Below are 14,801 nucleotides of genomic sequence, written 5' to 3'. Positions count from 1 at the left end.
AATATGCTTTTCAACTGTATGTTATCTTATGACTATATTACAAAAAGTGGAGAAATTTAATTTGTTGTTATAAAGTTGCTGAAAGCTAGATTCTAAACTGATTATTTTTAAATAGCCTGTTGTAAACAATTATTGTAGACAAGCAAGAACATTGTTAAATATTTTCTTGTTTTTATAACCACTGTCCAGTGAATTCCAATTCTAATCTAATCAGGAACATTTTATTTTACACTGACAATGTAATGCATTGCACAAAAAGGGATCTACAGAAAACTGACTTCAACAAAACTAACTAGTTTTTAAAACTTAGGCAAAAAACAATTATCCTGCCTACTACTAGTAGAAATCTCATTGACATTTTGGCAATTTACTGATCGTATTCCCTCTTCTGTTTCAATTTCTGTCTGCTTTCAAAACAGTTCACAGTCTCTCTCAGCATAAACTCAAAACAGTTAAAATTAAACATTTTATTTCTTAATAATAGCAGCTCAGTTTTCCTCCCTTACCTTTGTGTATAGAGGAGACCCTTCACAAAATGTTACGACTCATACCTGACTTCAGTGTGCACTGCATTGGGCCCTCAGTGTGAAAGGTGGGGCTGAGCCATCTCCTCAGGACTGGTGCCCTTCACCCAGGCCCTACAGAGTGGGAGGAGGCTCAGCAGTGGACAAGAATACAGAGCCTATTTGCCGATGGCTCCCAGGATCTGACGGCTTTGGAGTAGGAACCATGGCCTTTTCTGCAGGGCTCAAGCTCTCCCTCCCTAATAGATTTCCTTTCCCTAAGCAACTTCTGTGGGTGCTCCTAAGGGAAGGTCTGGTCGGGGCCAATACTAATACCCTGGTTTTATATTTTGTTCTTTTTCCTTAAATTCCTGTCTGTTCATTATACATGATTATCAATAAATATAATCTACAATCCCATTATCCCTGCACCCAGAACATACTGCTAGATCTTCTATCAGTTTATCTTCAAAGTAATGCTCTTCTGTTTCAATCCAAGACTTTTCATAACCTTGAAGAAAGAGATTGACAGCTCGATGCCTAAAAAAAGAATATTTAAAACAAAACTATTAATCTATAAAAAGAAGATTTGCTGAATATAAATCCATCTTATTCAGAGAATTGTGCAGCTAGTACAACAACCACTTGCACAGGGGGGTAATATTTCCTGGTAAGACCTGTCAAAAAATATCCATTTGTTTAATTAAGACTGCCCTAGAATTTTCAATGATGTCCCCTATTCAAAAGTGTCTGGCATTAAAAACATCTACACAACTAGCATCAGAATTTTAATAAATTATTCCAAGATCTAATCATTCAAGTATCTTTTGAAGCAATTAAAAATAGTAATAGAGAAATACAATCCTTTCAACGACGATGATCTTGTGGGATTACATTAGTGTGTTTCATCTTGACTGTAAAATTTTCATTTAACACTATACTGCTGGGACCAGCAGCCATGGATGACTTTTTGTTTGGACTGGTGGCCAACTAATTGTATTTTTAATTTTCATGATTAAACTTGCATATTCAAAATCATAAATTAATTTATTCCAAAATAAGTAAAATTAAATCAATGCAGAGTAAAGTGAATTTCGCACCATGTTTTTATTTCAGAGATACTTGCAAGATAATAAGCAAAAACAAACTTTTTGTGTTTATAATTGAATCAATGGCGTATACCCAACAGAATAATCTTATGAATCCCCTCATTCATTTCAGCAATCATTTTCAAATGTTTGGGGTGAATGAAGAATGAAACAGAATTAACAAAAATATACAAGTCCAGTAGGCATATATGCAGAAGCCCACTGAACCACTTTTAAAAAGTAAGAATAAATTAGTGGCAAAGGTATCTCAGCCCCTATATCTAACAGTAATTTCCTTTTAGAAGCAGGTACATAAGGCCAAAATCAACCCAATGTGACAGCCCAAACCATTGCCACCTTCCTTGGGGCGGAATCACAGACTCAGCCTCTGCAATTGTCATGGCTTTTGTGCTTGATACAGAATTCCCTTTTCCTGACTGAGCTTGGCAACAGGCCAACTGATTTCTTGGAGGTGGTAGCATGCTGTACAATGGACACACACATTCTAGAAATACTTTTAGCTGGACTCGGCCAAACAACAATGTGTCTAGGGGAAAATCCTTCCTCCACAGCCACTGAGATTTCTCGAGTCATGGATTCTGTACTTCTGCTACACAAGGAGAAGTAGGGTACACAATCCTGTGTTTGGGCTATGAGCTCGATCATTGCATTTGGGTGTAAAAGCAGACCAATAGGAAAGAAAATTTATACCCAGAGGAATGTAACAGAAGGGTTCACAGAGAAGGGAAAATCATGATCAGCTTTTTTTCACTTAGCACTTTTAGCAGCTCTTTTCAAAAGACATATGACAAGAATGTAATAAATCATTGTACATTTTCATTTCGGAGATAAAAACAGAAAGCAACATTATAGAACCTTGGTATGTGTATTTTCCTTTGTTTGAAGCTTGCCACATCATTCTTACCTTGGCAGATTATATAATGGAGCCATTCTAAAGCAGGCCACTACTGCTCTTTTTCTCTGTTTGGATAGCAGTTTGTGCCACACTGCCTTTTTGGACCTCTGAGGATGCTCAACCTGGTAGACAAATTACACAATGAAAAATAAACAATGCTTCTTTTCCTTGACCGACTTTTAATAAAAAACTAACCGGGGCACAGTCAGAGAACAGATAACAGAAAGTAACTGGCAAAAATGTTTTCTACACATTATTCAAGTGACCAGACAAATATTATGTGACCGACATGATTCAATGTCCCGTCTGGACTCTGCATTATTTTCCTCCTTTACTCTTACCCTAACCCTAGGCCATTTGAACTAGAGATTAGTATGACACTGAGGCCATCTCTCATGTAATACTGGAATTCAATGAAAAAGAAATTACTTTTACTTATGTTTAAAATGTCTCTGTTTATATTACTCTAACTACACGTGCTGTGGCTGGCAGCACTGAAAAGTAATGAACCTATCTATCTATCCCAATAACCCTGTATCCCCTTCCTTAAGCATGAATGGTCAGGATGAACATAGGGTGACCTAAAACACCTCAGTTGTGCCTGTGAATGCTGGAAATTAACATAGCTTTCTTTGTGACATATCAGTTAACATTTTCTCCTAAAACAATTATTTTATTCTACTCAAAACTATGTAATTCTTACTCAAGAATCTATTTTTTTTCCCATGGACCACCAATTCAGACAGAGTCATCATGCTGTTTGACTGTGAGCCAGTGTATTCAGTTTCTCTACCTCCTCACATCATCAAAAAGGACAACGGAAGTTAAATGTCACCTTAATGAAAGGTTTGATGCTCTCATGCATAATAAAGGAAACCATAGTACTTTGAAATGCATGACAATGAGAACATTTTTAAGGATACAAAATTGAATTTAGGGAAAGCAGTTATCAAACAGTATTTTATTAGTTTAGTGACCCATTCAAAATAAATAAAACTCACAAACAACACACCTAGCAGCTGTGAATGGAATCACTTAATTTAACAGGCAAAGAAATTACAGGGCATCCACAGCACAGTGGAGAAGAATTAATCTCAGTGAAAGACAGATTAAATGCCACAGCCCCTTCCAAAAGAATAAGTAAAAGTGAACCAAAGATGTTATGAGAAAGGGTATGAAACAAATCACTCTATTGCATTCATACTGAGAACCACAAAACAAAATGAAGCCATCAGAGCTATTAATACTCAGCCAAGCACACCCCAATGTGAAACTCATTAATAATATATTTACAAACTACAATAAAACTCTCTATACTTCCCAAACAGAAAAATCTCTGGCGCATTTTAGAAGATCGCTGGAAGTAATAAAAATAGAAAAAATTAGACATGCACGAAAGAGAAAAACCTGATGGCACCTCCCTGCAGATGCAACAGGCAAAGCTTTCTGCATAATGATATCTGGAAAGCACTGGGATTTGCTGGGCTATAACGAAGTACCATAAAAATTAATGGAACTGATTGCTCCCATGGCTAATATTTTTCACACAAGATTAAAGAAATGGAACTACCCATTTAAATGAGGGAAGCAAATGTATATGAAATACATAAAGAGAATAAAATACACAAGGCCATACAATGAAACATAATGTGAATTTAAAGAGAAATACATTAGAAAATAAGAGCAGGGATGTATACAGACTGGTCAGTTTAAAAAAATACACAGATTTCTTTTAGGGCTGAATGGTAAAGGGCAGCTACTGGTGTAAGGAGAGAGAGTCTCAAGTAATGATCTCAGTGGGTCCAAAACAGGATGTGGATTTGGGTTTTACAGTTACTTTAGTGTAGGAGTGTTAGAAAAATTTAAAGTAACAGAGAATCCCAATTCAGCAAGGTTCCTTAGTCTCTTGACATCCATGGGACTATTCACTTGTTTAAAGTTAGGCTGTGCTTAAGGGCTTATGTACACAAACATTTAGTTCCTGGCAAGTTGCAGTACGAATCTACCCTGCACTAGCCTGACATGGAATGTCTACATAGACCCTGCTGATACAACTGTTTGTTAGTGTGCTTTGATCTTCTGTTTCAAAGAGAACTAGATCAAAGTGAATTAACAGATTGTTAAAAGGCATCAGCAGGGTCCATGTGGACAGTTAGTCCGCAGCAAGCTAGTTTGAGGCAGGTTCACACCCCAGCTGGCCATGAATTAATTGTTTGTGTAGGTAAGCCCTGAGTAATTTGCTGAAGTGGGACCAGAATTCACATTGATTAGTAGAGTGTTTGCAGGATCAGGCCATAAATGGATACAGATACTAAATCTAACTAATGTGCATCATGAAACCAAACTCCTGAACAGAGAGAATTCATTACTAGACGTTTTTGGCCAGTTCCAGTCAACGTTGTACAGACTGAGCTGTGCAATGTACATTCAGTGGACCAGAGAAGCTTACCACTTATATCTACTTTAAGCGGAGCACAGTAAATTAGGTGGGGGAAATAGACTCTCAGATATAATCCAGTGAATGAAAAATGCGTGAAGAGGTCCGTATTTAGAATTTTCAGTTACTCCTATTGCCTCAGCCAGGAACAGTGAGACTTCAGTGAACCCCCAGTCCACGTCAAGGCTGGGCAGATATAAAAGTCCCTCTTGGGTCCTATACCATGCACAGCTTGACCTCACTAGAGAATGTGGGCTATAGTTTATTATCTATTACAATGTTAATAAAAAAAGGTCACATGAACTTATAATATAAAGCAAAGTACTAGAAAACAAAAGAATATAAATACTGGTTGGATTCTAAGGTGGGCAGATCCCAATGGTGAATTGTGTGACTTTGCACATGCCACTCAATCTCCAAGGGCACAATCAACTCAGCTAAACACAGGAAGAAGACAAGAACTTGAAGAAAACCAAATGTCTGTGATTATGTTTGCTGAAAAATTTTTAAAATATTATTGAAACAAAGAGGGAAAGTTATTGTGGTTAAATTTGAAATGATGAAAATTCCCAAACTTTCATGAGAAGTCACTGAGATAACTCATCACAACTCATCATTTAGAATTACATTGTAATAAACAAAATTAGTATTACCAGTAGTTGTTTCTAATAGCTGCCTCTCTGATCTCAGGAGATAAGTTACTATAAAAAGATTCCCACCCTTGGGTCCAATTTTTCAGAATAAAGCTACTGAATACTCTCCTAGTTCTAATTTTAAAGCTACTACACTGCCTCATCAAAAAGTAGTATCTACTGAGGAACAGCAGTGGTCCCAAATGCCTTTAATAGTCAACTCATTTTCTGAGGAAAGTAATGATAAATATCACCAACACTGCAGGGAAAATAGATGGGTGAAATGGGTGAGTAAATTGGCACCTAGTATAATAACTACAATAACTTCTGAGAACAAATATTCCAGGTATTTTTCTTTATTTCAAAGGTATTTTTTTCTAATATAACCCTATTCCTGGGATCTAAAAAAATGCAAGTAGTGCCCTAATATATGTTGCTATTAAACATAATAATAATAAAACTGAAACCAGAAACAGACATATTTTAATTGCATCTCAACTTAAGAAATATATCACTAACAGAAAAAATAACAAGATCAGAGGATTTTAATGACGAGAATTATAAAACACTTCTTAACAGATGTAAAAGATCATAGAATCATAGAAATGTAGGACTGGAAGGGACCTCAACAGCTCATCTAGTCCAGTCCCTTGCACTGAGTGAGGACTAAGTATTATCTAAACCAGTGGTTCGCAAAGCCGGTTCCCCACTTGTTCAGGGAAAGCCCCTGGTGGGCTGGATTGGTTTGTTTACCTGCCGCGTCTGCAGGTTCGGCTGATCACGGCTCCCACTGACCGCGGTTCGCTGCTCCAGACCAATGTGGGGGGGTGGGAAGCGGTGCAGGCCAAGGAACGTGCTGGCCACCCTTTCCGCAGCCCCCACTGGCCTGGAGCGGCGAACCACAGCCAGTGGAAGCCGCGATCGGCCAAACCTGCGGACGCAGCAGGTAAACAAACCAATCCGGCCCACCAGGGTCTTTCCCTGAACAAGTGGCGGACTGTCTTTGAGAACCACTCATCTAAACCATCACTGACATGTGTTTGTCTAACCTGTTTTTATAAACCTTCAATGATGGAAATGCCACAACCTCCCTAGGCAATTTCTTCCAGTGCTTAACTACTCTTACAGTTAGGAAGTTTTTTCTAATGCCCAACCTAAATTGTCTTTGCTACAATTAATTAAAGTTTTTTTCTTCTTGTCCTATTCTCAGAAGTACCAGCAGCCAGCTTCCTCCCTGTGAAGGAGCAGTTTCCTCCTCCCTGGTGGTGCTACTGCAGTCTTCTCCAGCTAATGACTAATCACAGAAGCATCTTAAAAATGCATTAGCAGGGTATGATCTGAAAGAGCTGACGTACTTCTGGAACCAGAATTCAAGCCACGATGCTATCCAAGCAATAATTCTTTGTAATTATATAGAGAACTGTATGTGGTTTACCTGTAAATCTCCTGGACAGAAACAGATCTGAGGCTAGCTACCAACTCTGACACTTTTGTGCGCGTGTTAACATACCCGCTAGTTTCAGGCCTGTGAGAAAACTGCAATGACTGATGCAGTCAGACTGCTATTTAGACATGGTTTCCCTGTATGCAGCTTGACCTATTGTAGAAGCAAAACAAAACACGATGTGGATTTTAGTGTAGTACACTCAAATGATTTTTCAACATCTAATTCGTAAAGAAGGACCTGCCAGATTGTGCATGATGACTTGGACAAACTGTTGGGGTTCGTGGGCTGATTAAGATGAAATATTGTCATGCTCTTGGGAAGGAATTTCAGATGAATCTGTAACACTACCTAACTTCTGAAATTTAGCATAAAATCTATCAACTTGCAGGAGAGAAGCTCTTCCTGCCCTTTCAGGGAGCTGTGAGATCCCACCCCTCCTGCAGCCACGAGTTCAGCAAAGAAAGAAACTGCTGGGAGAGTACTCCCAGAAACTCAGCCATCAGGAACAGATGCAAGCAGCTGCAGGTGGTACGGCTGCACTAAGGGAAAAGAGGGGAGCTGAGACCCAGCTGGACTTACCAAGGTTATCTCAGGACCCAGATGCAAAACTGCAGGGAGATACCCAGTTCTGGGACAACAAGACCAATCTGGTCTCACTCCTTCCCACCAGTCATGGGAGCTTGCAGAAGAAAGAACCTCCTGAGAGGGGCCTCCCAGAAACCTGGCCAGCAGGGGCAGAGAAAAGCAGCTGCAGCAGGGACCTTTGAACCCTGATGACCTCATCAGTGCCTGATTGATTATTTCAGTTTTCACTCTGGACATCCTTTTCCCCAAGTGGCTGTTAGGTACAACTCCTTCACTTACAGCCTCCTCACTTTAGCCTCACTACATCTGCCCTCCTTCTTCCCTGGCTCTTCTCTTTTCTCCTAGTCCCTTTACACCTCACTTCCATGTACCTTCTCCTTTCCTTTGCCTCTTTTTTTAGTGAACATTACATTTGTCAATCATCATTGTTCATTCTGCTTGTATGGTATATTCCTTTCCTCTTGTCTACTTAGACTGCTATCTCTTCAGGGACGAAATAGTCTCTTACTGTGTTTTGTACAGTGCTTCTCACAATTTGTGAAAAACTGACAGGGGAAGCCAAGTGACACAAGAAGAACTCTACAGCCTGCAGAGTTAAGGACAGTAAGAAGGAGTTTTCAAGATATTTTAGGAACTAAAAGAATCCTGACAATGGTATTGGTCTATTACTAGATGGAAATGATAGAATTATCAATAATAATCCAGAAAAGACAGAAGTGTTCAATAAATATTTCTGATCCGTATTTGGGAAAGAGATGATATTCTCATCATATGATGATGATGATGATGATGACACCATTTGCATCCCACTAGTACCTCCAGACAATGATAAACAGAAGCTATTAAAGTTAGCCATTTTTAATAAGCAGGTCCAGATAACTTGCATCCAAGAGTTTTAAAAGAGCTGACTGAGGAGATCACTGGACCATCAATGCTGACTTTCAATATGGTTTGGAGCACTGGGGAAGTTCCAGAAGACTAGAAGTAAGCTAATGTTGGGCCAATTTTTAAAAAGGGTAACCAGGATGACCCAGGTAATTATAGGCCTGTCAGTCAGACATTGACCCTGGGCTAGATAATGGAGCAGCTGATACGGAACTTGAGTAATAAAGAATTAAAGGAGGGTTATGTAATTAATGCAAATTAACATGGTCTATGGAAAATAGTCATGTTAAATTGACTTGATTTTTTTTATGAAGTTACAAGTTTGATTGATAAAGATAATAATGTTGACGTAATATACTTAGACTTCTGTAAGGCATGTGACTTAGTAACACACACGTTGATTAAAAAACAATCACGTAAAATTAACATGACACACATCAAATGGATTAAAAACTGGCTAACTGATAGGTCTCAAAATATAACCGTAAATGGAGAATCATCATCAAGAAGGTGTGTTTCCAGTGGGGTTCCACAAGAATTGGTTCTTGGCCCTACGCTATTTAACATTTTTATCCATGGCCTGGAAGAAAACATAAAATCATCACTGAAAGTTTGTAGATGACACAAAAATTGCTGGAGTGGTAAATAATGAAGAAGATAGTCACTGATTCAGAGTGACTTAAGAGTGCTTGAAAAACTGGGCACAAGCAAACACTATGTGTTTTAATATAGCTAAATGTAAAACTATGCATCTATGAACAAAAAAATATAAGCCATACTTACAGAATGGAGGACTCTATCCTGGGAAGCAGAGACTCTCAAAAAGATTTGGGGGTCATGGTGGATAATCAGCTGAACATGAGCTCCCAGTGGGATGCTGTGGCCAAAAGAGCTAATGCAATCCTGGGATGCATAAACAGGGGAGTCTCAAGGAGGAGTACAAAGGTTATTTTACCTCTGTATTTGGTGCTGATGTGACCACTGCTGGAATAGTGTGTCCAGTTCTGATGCCCACAATTCAAGAAGGATGTTGAAAAATTGGAGAGGGTTCAAAGAGCCACGAGAATAATTAAAGGATTAGAAAACATGCCTTATAGTCATTACAGTCAATAAATATCTACATGGGGAACAAATATATAATAATGAGCTCTTCAGTCTAGCAGAGAAAGGTATTGTAAGGATCCTGGGATTCATTAAATAACAAACCAGTGAATGAGTAAGGAATAAAACTTTTATTAAAACCTAAAGCGCATCCATGTTGAACTACTGTACACAGTTACCCTTTGTTCTCAACCCCCTGCTTCCAGGGCACATTTCAAAATTCCTATATTCATAATACTGCCCCTTCTGAGGGAGCCTCTCTAAATTATAATATTTCACAAACATACCTCTAAAGATATAACATGACCCAATGGCTGGAAGTTGAAGATAGATAAATTCAGACTGGAAGTAAGGCATAAATGTTTCATGGTGAGAGCAATTAACCACTGGAACAATTTACCAAGGATCATGGTGGATTCTCCACCTCTGACAATTTTTAAATCAAGATTGGATGTTTTTCTAAAAAATCTGCTCTAGGAATTATTTTGGGGAAATTCTTTGGCCTATGCTATACAGGAGGTCAGACTAGATGATCACAACGGTCCGTTCTGGCCTTGGAATCTACAATGGGCCCCAATCTCTGTTGGGTTCCCTCGGCACTAAAGTAATGCAAATAATAAAAAATAAATCAGTAGGTAAACCTTTAAACTCATTCACTATGCAAACTCATATTTTAAACTCTAAGGGTAAAGTCTTCCATATTATAAACTGGAAGCATACAGCCCAAAGGGAGGCTTCCTTCGCTGACCAAAAACTATGTATAGTGTAAATTATCCACAAACCATCTACTAGCATTGAGGTCTCAAACACCTTTTATTCTTCCATGTCCCATCATTTGAAGTTATGATCTAGGGTCACTGAATTGTACATCTGTCCAGCATATACCCTCATTTTATGGGCTTTCTGGGCCAAACTCACCCAGAGATACAAATGGCAAAAAGTGGTAGAGGGAGAAAGGATACGTACATAACTTAAGGAAGCCCCCAAAATGGGAGGTACTACAGTAAGGGCATAAGGGGAATGCACTCACTAAACATATCCCCTAGGCACTTTGCCAGTAGGCTTCAATGCAGACCCCGGCAGACATTCTCATTTGAATCCCCACTGGAGTGCAGCAGGCCAAACTGGCACTGAACAGTGTAGTCTGTACCCATTTCTGTACCAGCAAGAGTGAATCTGACTCCTGTCTATTGAGTAACAGTTTGTGGAATTATTATCAGAACATAGCTTGTGTTGCCAAGCAGTTTGGATAATCAAGAGTTTATTGTATTTCACAGGAAATTTAATTATTTTTAAATGTACATATATTTACTCAGATTCATTTTACCAGCACCCCTCACCCGGATTTTGAAAGTTATAACAGATATTTTATCAACAGGGTATCTCTTTTAAAAGCTATTTGAAAAAACAGTTTACAGTAATTAGTTCTTTAAGATTACAACAGGACAAGAAATCTATTGATAATCTGAATAGCCAAACTTCATATTAATATACAGCTTGTTACCAGAGGTTTGGGCAGTTTGAGATTAAGTATCCTTCTACATAGAAAATCTACTGGGTCCAGGAAATACTAATGGGGAACAAAATGAAAAATGTACTGATCTTGAGAAACTTCCATATTTTGTTATTTAACATAATGTTTATCAAATCATGGTCCACAGACCATCAGAAGTCTGTGGAGCATTTTTTGGTGGTGAATAGACAGATGGCTGGTCCGATCGTGCCAGCTAAAAGGCACTAAAAGAGTTAAAAATACACTTTCCTAATAATACTTTTCCAGGCAAACAATTGCTGGAGATGCTGCAAGGAATTTATGAGATCACGAAGGATGAAGATTGCCAGAAGCTAATATGTCTGTTAAGAGATGGTTCATACTATGAAAACATTTGAGATCCTCTGGTCTAAGCAGAGGATTCTTTTTTTAACCCACAGTTAAGAGTGTGAAACATTACCTGTGATTGCAAATACTTCCTATCATCTGCTTTTTAAAGTAGGATGTTATAGGACTGAAAAAAATCTAACCTGTTCCAGGTGGAAAAGTACATTAGCTATATGCAGAACTCTTTCCACGGTCTTCTCTGGATCTGAAGTATCTTCGGTCCTGTTTGGTAAATCTTTGTAAAGGGCCATCTGCCACCTAATGGCAGGATCCTCGAGCTGCAAGAACAAGATATTTCACACTTAATCTAAACAAAGTACTCCAAACACAAGGGTCAAACAGTTTATGAAGTATTATTAACACTGCTTCTAAGACAACAGAAGGTCTTTTTCTTTTGGTAAACCTTTCCTTTTGAGTGTCTAACTGTAGCAGCCGGTACTGCTGTAATGTGGCACTGTTCCTTGTAAAGCAATGTATGCAAATAGAACTACTTGGCTACTGATTTGCTGAAAGTTTCTTGAACACTTAAAGGGGTCTAAAGAGATAATATACCAAGGAGGATGCCCAGTCATTAGGAACAAATCACCACCAGCAGAAAACGTGATAAGCATTGTTTATATGGGATGTACAGCAAAATACTACGTTGTAGAGAAACTTTTATACGTTTGTCTCAACATCATATCAAAGAGTACTGACTATGCTGCTGCATTTGGCATTGCTTAGCACTTCCAACTATACTGCTTTTCATTATGACTTTATTTATAGTCTTTGCACATTAGCAGTGAACAAGATTAAAGATTTTTGACTTGCTTTTGATTGTTTTCTTGAATTTTACCTTTTATCGTTAATGGCAAATTTCTAACATGACAGTAGTAAAATTAAAAAGATTAAAAGATTAAAAAATGTAGCCTGATGTACAAAGCAAAAGTGTTCTTTTCACTATTTGTTTCTATTTTAGATGTAATTTTAAGGGAAATAAGTAGTTTTCTGCATTTCAATGATTTGCAATTTTACACCAAAATTAGTAATCTTACTTTAGTTCTTTTGTCACCCCAGTATTTGTGCTAATAAACACTGATGCTTGAAACACTTCACACACACAGCTATCACTAATTTTTGTGTAAGTGACATTGGTGATAGCAAGGCAGCCTGGTACATCTGATAACAGATTTTACTGAGAGTTATGAACCTGGGTTCTATTCCTGGCTCTGCCATCAACTGTGTGTCACTTTGGGCAAGCCACTTTATTTGTCTATGCCTAAAATGGGGATAATAATGCTTACTCACCTTTACAACACTTTTATGATGTATGGATGAAAAGCGCTATAAGTGTGCTCAAATTATTATAAACTTATAGGTTTGCTCAGTAATAATTGATTATATCCTAGAATCTACCTTTAGGTTTTTGCATTTCTTAACAGCGGTCACATCCACCACAGTCTTTGTGTGAGCATATGATTGGATCATCATGACTGCATAGTCCACCAAGGACTTATTAATTGCAGGCAGAGTTGTCTTTTGAATTAAGGGCCCGCTGCTTTCAAGCAAGCTCTTTTGTTTAGGTAGTTTTCTATGGACACAAATGGTTGATATTTCAAGGATCGAGTTAGCATGCTTGGAGTAAGACTTTGGTAACTGGATCTTCATCCATATCAAAATGATGATGAGTCTTGTCAGCAATTTCTTGAAAGAAAGGCTTGGTACTGAGTAATAGCATGCAGGCATGCAAGGAAAGGGAAGGCAGAAACAGTGAGGACAGGGGAAGACAAATGAATGATATGGACAATGCAACATATAAAACAAAAAGAGACAATTTATCTAAGAAGGTCCTCAACCAATGCAAACTAACAAAGTGAAATGAAACAAACAGAAAATTACATTTAAGCATTAGGAGAATTATTGCACAGAACATGGTATCAAGTGAGAAGTGTAAGTAATACCATTTGGGCAACACTATAAAACATTTATTAAGAAAATAATGCTGCTGTTGTGGAGGAACTTTCTGCAAGCAAGAAAATTAGCCTTCCCACAAGGAATGAGAGTCAGCTGAGAAAAGCAGCTTCCCAAAAATAGAAATAAGTCCTAACATAAGAGATCCTGGATCACTAGGCCTATGTTTCTCACATGTGGATCTAGGTTGAGAAAGGAAAACAGGCAATTCCATGAGAAAAACAAGTAATCTGCCATTCTCTATTACAATAGAAACAAGATTTTTTGAAGGTGTTACCTGAAGCCTTAGCATAACCGAAGGTTAATAAACTGGAGAAACATGAAATTACCTACACAGATAGTTCTGCTCATTTTGAAAATTGTAAATATGCTTTAGTGTAATTAATATCAGGGCAAGTCATTCAAATATAATATTTTAGAAGTGTTAATTAATGCAAAGGAATCATACATTTTAAACTAAAATCTCCTTTTAAAATTTGACAGTGTTTATTGGTTTCAGAAAGAAAGTTCTTTCAGGCTATGAGGCACAAAAGTGTTTAAGAAGAACAAGTTTTAAAAATTAGGGTCTTGTATTTAATATGAAGTTACAATTGTAACTACACATTTTTTACATGCAGTTTAAAGGAACAGTTTGAAAATATAGTTTCCACTGTCTAGTGACGAGAGATGCATATTGATTTAGGATAAACTTTATTCATTATGGTGAGCAAACACTGTCGTTCTAATCCAAACTCTCCTCCTCATCCTCAAAACCATTTTGCAAATAGGAAAAGAAAAGCACATCCCTGGAGAGTTTGTCAATGGAAAATCTATTCTTTTACTTTAGATTCACTGAGGTTACTCTAGCCTTTATCACCAAGACAAGCTTGGATTTCATTAATAGGAGAAATCAAGAAATCATTTTCTTTCAATGGGTTTCAAACACAGGACACAGTATGCTAAACAGCAGCAGACTTCACACTAAGAAAAGGAAGTTTCTTGAGTGAAAGCATAGGCTGAGGTCAAGGTATTAGTAAGTGTCATTATCTTAAGTCAATAATGAATGCAAACATCTTAATGGGGGCATACAAAATAAAACCCAGAAGAAATGAACTGGAAATTGATCACACAAAAACTACTGGAAATGGTAGACTCAGAGCTAGAAATCAGCATGAAATGAACAACACTTAGAACTGGAAAAATCATAGAATGGATTGAAAATGTCAGGATAGAAATACCTCTTCTCATTAGGGAAAAAACGCTGCTCAACTTTATGCATAAAATTATGCAATAAACACGCCAATTTGAAATCTGCCAGGTCGTTTATTTAACAGCCATTTTGCATGAGTTTTACCAAGGATCTCCAGAACTCCTTTTTCATTGCCCTCTTAGATTGCAT

The 14,801-nt window shown here is 37.7% G+C and overlaps 1 protein-coding gene across 2 annotated transcripts in view; it reads right to left on the bottom strand.

The window, feature by feature from the left end:
* Positions 1-14,801, bottom strand: part of RYR2 (ryanodine receptor 2) — a 699,456-nt gene that overhangs the window by 125,146 nt on the left and 559,509 nt on the right. The window contains exons 75-78 of one of the 2 annotated variants that reach the window (XM_043544343.1): positions 11,617-11,751; positions 3,829-3,864; positions 2,517-2,629; positions 947-1,043 (exon numbers count right to left, since the gene is read on the bottom strand). In XM_043544343.1, the coding sequence (XP_043400278.1) occupies positions 947-1,043; positions 2,517-2,629; positions 3,829-3,864; positions 11,617-11,751 (381 nt within the window). The remainder of the gene's footprint in view (positions 1-946; positions 1,044-2,516; positions 2,630-3,828; positions 3,865-11,616; positions 11,752-14,801) is intronic. The other variant, XM_043544344.1, reaches the window with a different exon arrangement.

The sequence above is a fragment of the Chelonia mydas genome, chromosome 3, assembly GCF_015237465.2.
Source record: "Chelonia mydas isolate rCheMyd1 chromosome 3, rCheMyd1.pri.v2, whole genome shotgun sequence".
Taxonomy (NCBI): domain Eukaryota; kingdom Metazoa; phylum Chordata; order Testudines; family Cheloniidae; genus Chelonia; species Chelonia mydas.
The sequence above is the reverse complement of the archived record's forward strand: the minus strand, read 5'-3'. Positions and strand labels throughout refer to the sequence as shown.